Source organism: Gobio gobio (assembly GCF_949357685.1).
Source record: "Gobio gobio genome assembly, chromosome: 3".
NCBI classification, from domain to species: domain Eukaryota; kingdom Metazoa; phylum Chordata; class Actinopteri; order Cypriniformes; family Gobionidae; genus Gobio; species Gobio gobio.
Window position 1 is genome coordinate 47255558 of NC_137099.1, and position 6028 is coordinate 47261585.

Consider the following 6028-nt stretch of genomic DNA (forward strand, 5'->3'; position numbering starts at 1 on the left):
ATGAGAGGGGTATGATCAGCGCACACACGAGCTTGATTGACACTGCTAAGACACTCCTGGCTCTGATTGGTTGTTTCTTACCGGGAGCGGTGTATTTCTGCAAATGGCAAAAGGACCACTGGGAGGAGCCAGAGGAGCTTGATTTTTTCACAGAGTATCTGTCTCATAATCACTGTCAGGACATAATGACAGGTTTAACAAATATGTAAAAAATACATTTTTACAAAAGTTACCAACTGCAGCTTTAACGGCGATATTTGTTTTATTTGTTTTATTTGCACGTTAACGCTGATAATGGCCCACCACTAATATATATATATATATATACATATATATATATATATATATATATATATATATATATATATATATATATATATATATATATATATATATATTATATACTATACTATACTATACTATATATAATATTTTTGGTATTAAGCTCAATCTTCAACATGTCCCTCATCCAGATTCTTAGCAAAATAAAACAAGCAAAAAAACAGCCCCACACTGTAATTTCTGTGTGTTGCAGCAATTAATATGTTTAAAAAGTTCTGTAGACAGACAAAAGGACAACCAGATCTGTTAAAAAAATTATACCTGTGCATTTGTGTTTAATTTGTCTATATACAAATAGTTAGATAATTAATTTAAACTCTTATTGGGTTTATATATTTAAAGGAGATGATAGACCCACTTGTAGAAGCTGTGATGAAGATATATGTAAAGGCAACATCTTGAAAGATATCATAGACGAGAGAAAACTGACATCAGGGTACTTTGGATTTTCCAAGAAACCTGGTAATGAATACATTTTATCACTAATATCCTAAAAATTAAAAGAAAACAAATACAAATGCAAAAAATCAGTTTACACTAATGAATCCATATTGAATATTGCAGGAAAATGTAGCCACGGGGGTATATTTGACTATTCAAGTAGGATTGAACCTAAAGGTGGAATCAATAAAGATACACGATCGTCCAGCCATGGTAACCTTCATGACGACGCTGCACAAGTGGCCATTGCTGCGACCAGACAACTACTGGAAGACATTAGAGGTTTCTTGGGAGACTCAACATTTTTGAGGTAGTACTACTATGAGGGTTTTTTTCATACCATGCTGTATTTGAATGAATCCCTACATCTATTATTTAATCAAATGCCATAATCGGCCCATTGGGGCCGTTCAAGCTTACAGTACAATTGGGGAGCAGTTGACACGATACGTTCACTTGTCCATGTACCATTAAAATGCTATGACTGTGATCTGATGAAGCAGATCATCAATCAATCAGAACACGGCACATTTACATCTGTCCACTTATGCCTGTAGCTTCTGTTTCCAGATAGCTGATCTTATCTTTGTCCCACTAAAAATTCCTTCTCTTTTCGGGCCACTCTCTCTTAGACTGATGGGATTCTCTCAGAGTACAGTACTGTGCTTTGCAATTGATACCACAGGCAGCATGGGAGATGACATTAATGAAGTACGACGAGTTACTTCTACCATCACAGACAGTATGAGAGGCACTGTAGCGGAGTACATTCTGGTGCCGTTCAATGACCCTGGTTAGAATTTTTTTGTACTACCCCTTTCTTAATATCACAGAGAAAATAAATGTACCTCTGAAGAAATTATACACATCTCAACTAGTAATTATGTGTGCAAAGTCTGGAAACATGATCTCATTATCTGATTAACTGACCCTTTTACACTCCCAAAGACTTTGGACCACTAATAAGAACAACAGATCCTGATGAATTCAAATTAAAAATTAATGCCCTTCAAGCATCTGGTGGAGGAGACACACCAGAGCTTTGCCTCTCAGGACTCCGGGTATGGAAACACCAATATAAATGGTCTAAAATTCTATTTCAGAAGCATTTGTTTGCACTATTCATTTGAATGATATTTTATGGCACATGTGTGAGGGGGTATTTAGACAGAATATCATATAAGTAAATGAACATCTTCTGGATTATTTCTGATTCCTACACAACAGACTTCTTTTTTTCCAGCTGGCTCTGACTGGCTCACCTCCTCAGACTAAGATATTTGTTTTCACGGATGCCGATGCAAAGGACCAAGAGTTAAAAAGCACTGTGTTGGCATTAATAGAAAGAACAAAGTCTGTGGTATGTATTACAAGTTTATTTTAATATTATTGTTATGTCAATAGACAGATATAGAAATGTTGCCACTTAAACAAGCTGAATGCTTGCATCTCAAAAGAGTACTTACCTGACAGCATCACCTGTCAATGATATATGCATGTGGAGTAAAAAATAGTGCTTCCACTTTTTATAGGTGAACTTCATGCTGACTAATGGTCTTGCTGCTCGGCGGAGACGGAGTGAGGATCCGAATCAAGGGCAGAGTCAGCATTACTCCACCAGGATCTCCAATCCATTAAATCAGGTCTATGAGGATTTAGCTCTGGCCTCTGGAGGGCAGGCGATTGAAGTTACCAAAGCAACACTTAATCAAGCCACCAGCATTATAATGGATGCCTCCTCATCTGCTCTAGTAATAAAAACAATATCTCAAACTTTCACACAGTAAAGTAGTTGTATTACTGTATGTATTTCTGAGTCACATGGCTGGACAAGAATCCTCACCATTCACAACAGTGAAGAATATGTTTTTATAAATGTTTCATGTTCGTTTCATTCCAAAAACAGTAAATATATACAACATTATCTCTGTATCTTCAGGTAACTGTTTTCCAAATTGTAAGGAACCCAGGAAAAGCAGAATCCTTCACTTTTATTGTGGACTCCTCATTGAAAAATATGACAATCTATATTACAGGCCGTTCTCTAGTGTTCAACATCACAAGCCCATCGGGTATGTAGACAAAATCTGAGCTGGGTATTGCATATAAATTATCATATTTATTATCAATGATCAGATATCTCTGATGGCATTATTTACCTCCATAGGTGATTCTCAGACCAATGAAGAATTAAGTGGAAAACTGGGCTTGGTTGAGCATGTGGGCAACTTTTACACAGTGCGTTTGACTATACTTGATCAAGTTGGCCTTTGGAAGATTAACATTAGCTCATTACAGGCCTACACCATCAAAGTCCTTGGTAACTTTTTCTCTCTCTTACATTTGCAAATGTACTCAAGGCACTAGAGGTAGTTCACCCAAAAATGATTATCATTTACACACCCTTGTGTCATTCCAAATCTGTATGACTCGTTTTCTTCGGCAGACTACAAAAGAATGTCAGCTTTTTTTGTGCATACAATGAAAGCCAACATTATTTTTGTATGAACTACCAAAACCACACCGGACCCTACATTTGTAAGCCAGGCTTATGGGGAAAAACATACCTGTGGCAATGATATCACCAAATGTTATGTTTCTTCTTGCGTGTTTCATTTCACATTTCACTTTCAAAGTGAAATGTTCTGCGAGTGGTGGTAAAAGCGCTTTCAGTTTTATCCAAAACAGATCATTATCACAATAGATCATCATTACATCTGTTGCTGTATCGTGGCAGTTTGGAAATTAGATGTCTAAGTGGTGATAAAAGGTTAATGCTCTATCGCATTGGAAAATAACTTACCAAAACTAAACACTGTCCTAAACCCAGACAATAGTAATCACAAAAGCAAACGTGTGATAAAAATACATTTGTTTAATTATTCATTCCATTTTAGCTTGCTTCTACAAGTCTTTGAGCTCTTGTGACTGTTTCATGGGACTCATGCCTGAGCCAGTGTTTCCAATCGCAAGTGCAATTCTGTACCAGGTGCAAAGAAATATGCTAAGAGGCACTTTTTTCCAACAAGCTTATGTTGGCCTTTAAGGTTCAAATTTACATGAGGGTGAATAAATAAAGACAGGACCCACTTTATATTAGGTGGCCTTAACTACTATGTACTAACATTTTAATTAATCATTTGATACAATGCACTTATTGTGTACATCTATGTTTTTACATTGTACTTACATTTTTAAAAATACCTGTATGTAATTACATCTGTAATTAATCTCTATAGATACATTTGAAATTACAGTTGACACTTCCCTTACACCTAACCCTACCCTTAAATTTACCCATACCACCAAACCTGTCTCTAACCCTACCCGTATCCCACCTCAATATCAGCAAAAGTGTTTTGCAATACAATTTGAACACAGTAAGTACATTGTACTTATTTTTTGATGTAAGTACATAGTACTGAAGGCCAACTGATATAAAGTGGGGCCTAAAGACATTATTATCGTAAATTATTATTTTTGTATGAACTATCTCTTTAAGCACTATCTACTGATTGAATTGCCAGGCCAAAGTCACATTGACTTCCTATTCAACTTTGTGGAGCTAAGTGAAGGTGGTCATTCAGGCTACAGTGTATTAAGTGGCAGACCCCCAGCAAGTGAGTGATCATATACCCTATATGACCGATAAGCAACTTGTGCAACAACTAGTATTTAAACTCTCTGTATTGCTCTTTCTACAGACAGTAACATCACACTATTGCTTACCGTCATGGGTGCAGGCTCTGTCACCCCCACAGAGGTGTCCCTTGTGGAATCATCAGGATCCCAGACTATTATTGGAACCCTACAAAAGGTTGCAGATAGGGATTTCTTAGTCACAATGAACACTGTCCCAACAGGAGAATTTGTTGTCCGTGTGATGGGGCAGAGTAATTCTTCTTCACGTTCATCAAATAGTCTCTTTCAGAGACAGTCTGTCACTCAAAATAGAGCTTCCAGTGTGGTTATTATTGTAAGTTCAGGCTTTTAAATGAACATTTACCACTACTTACAAACATTAACTGCATGTATTCACTATTCATTCTCAATTTATACACTTAGGCTCAAACCAATGAGATATGGGAGCCTGGGAAGTCACTGAGCATTCCTTTCACAGTGGTGTACAACAGCTCTGTCACACTCTTCAACATTAATGCCAGGAATGACCGTGGGTTTGCCACAGTATTTCCCAGCACTATGTCCGTTGGAGGTGGGAGCAGTGGAAATAGCACAGTTAATCTCACTGCACCATCAAACACTCCTTCAGGCACTGTAGTGACTCTCACCATTGAGGCCGAAACATCAGGGAAAAGTGATTTCAACTACGCTGTGCTGAAGCTTATAGTTGTCTCTCCGGTAACTATCTTACTTTTTTTTATATATGGCTCAAATTAAGAAAATAAAATAAAAAAAGGGAGTGAAAACATAAAAATAATAAGACAATGAATCCAAGATTTAAATGTGATATTTGTCCATGAATGTTTGGGGTTTCCAAATTTCCATTTAATCAAAGAAATTAAATTTCACAAAAATATTACGCAGCACAACTGTGTTCAGCATTGATAACAAATGCTCTTTGAACACCAAATGATCAAAGGTTCATGTAACACTGAAGACCAGATGCCATTCAGAGGAATGAACAACATAATATATCAAAATAGAAAACAGATATTTTAAATGGTAATATTTCAAAATATTCCCATTTGTACAGCATATCTGATCAATTAAAAGCATCATTGAAGAGCATACAGAACTTTGTTCAAAATCAATAAAAAAGTATTGTTATTGCAGTTAATTTTAATGAATAATAGTAACTGAAATGATTTCCCCCATAAGATTACAGATGTCACCTCTCCAGTCTGTGAGATTATCAGCGTAAATGCTAACTGCTCAAGCAACTGTAGCCTGTCCTCATGGGAGCTTTCAGCCAACCTTACTGATGGAAATGGGACGGGTATTGTGTCTGTGACTCTGCGTCAGGGCCTTGGAACCCTCAACACAAGCACCACAGTCGGGGACGGAGGTGTGAACGTCACTCTTGCATTCTACAGCTCCTCTTGTTGTTCTGAAGTAATGGAACTGGTTGCTGTAGACAGAGCTGGTAATGTTGGGATATGCTCAAGATCAATAACATATTCTGTTAGCACCACTTCCAGCACACCAAACACCTTAACAAACAGCATGGCAACAGCAACAATGGCAACAGCAACAATGGCAACAGCAACAATGACAACCGCAACAA

At 37.1% G+C, this 6028-nt stretch overlaps 1 protein-coding gene across 1 annotated transcript in view; it reads left to right on the plus strand.

The window, feature by feature from the left end:
* Positions 1–6028, plus strand: part of LOC307124437 (von Willebrand factor A domain-containing protein 7-like) — a 30139-nt gene that overhangs the window by 23013 nt on the left and 1098 nt on the right. Inside the window, exons 5-16 of the mRNA XM_079813630.1 lie at positions 685–804; positions 907–1093; positions 1416–1576; positions 1732–1844; positions 2027–2143; positions 2316–2534; positions 2723–2855; positions 2951–3103; positions 4311–4403; positions 4488–4759; positions 4849–5142; positions 5623–5991. Of these exons, the coding sequence (XP_079669756.1) occupies positions 685–804; positions 907–1093; positions 1416–1576; positions 1732–1844; positions 2027–2143; positions 2316–2534; positions 2723–2855; positions 2951–3103; positions 4311–4403; positions 4488–4759; positions 4849–5142; positions 5623–5991 (2231 nt within the window). The remainder of the gene's footprint in view (positions 1–684; positions 805–906; positions 1094–1415; positions 1577–1731; positions 1845–2026; positions 2144–2315; positions 2535–2722; positions 2856–2950; positions 3104–4310; positions 4404–4487; positions 4760–4848; positions 5143–5622; positions 5992–6028) is intronic.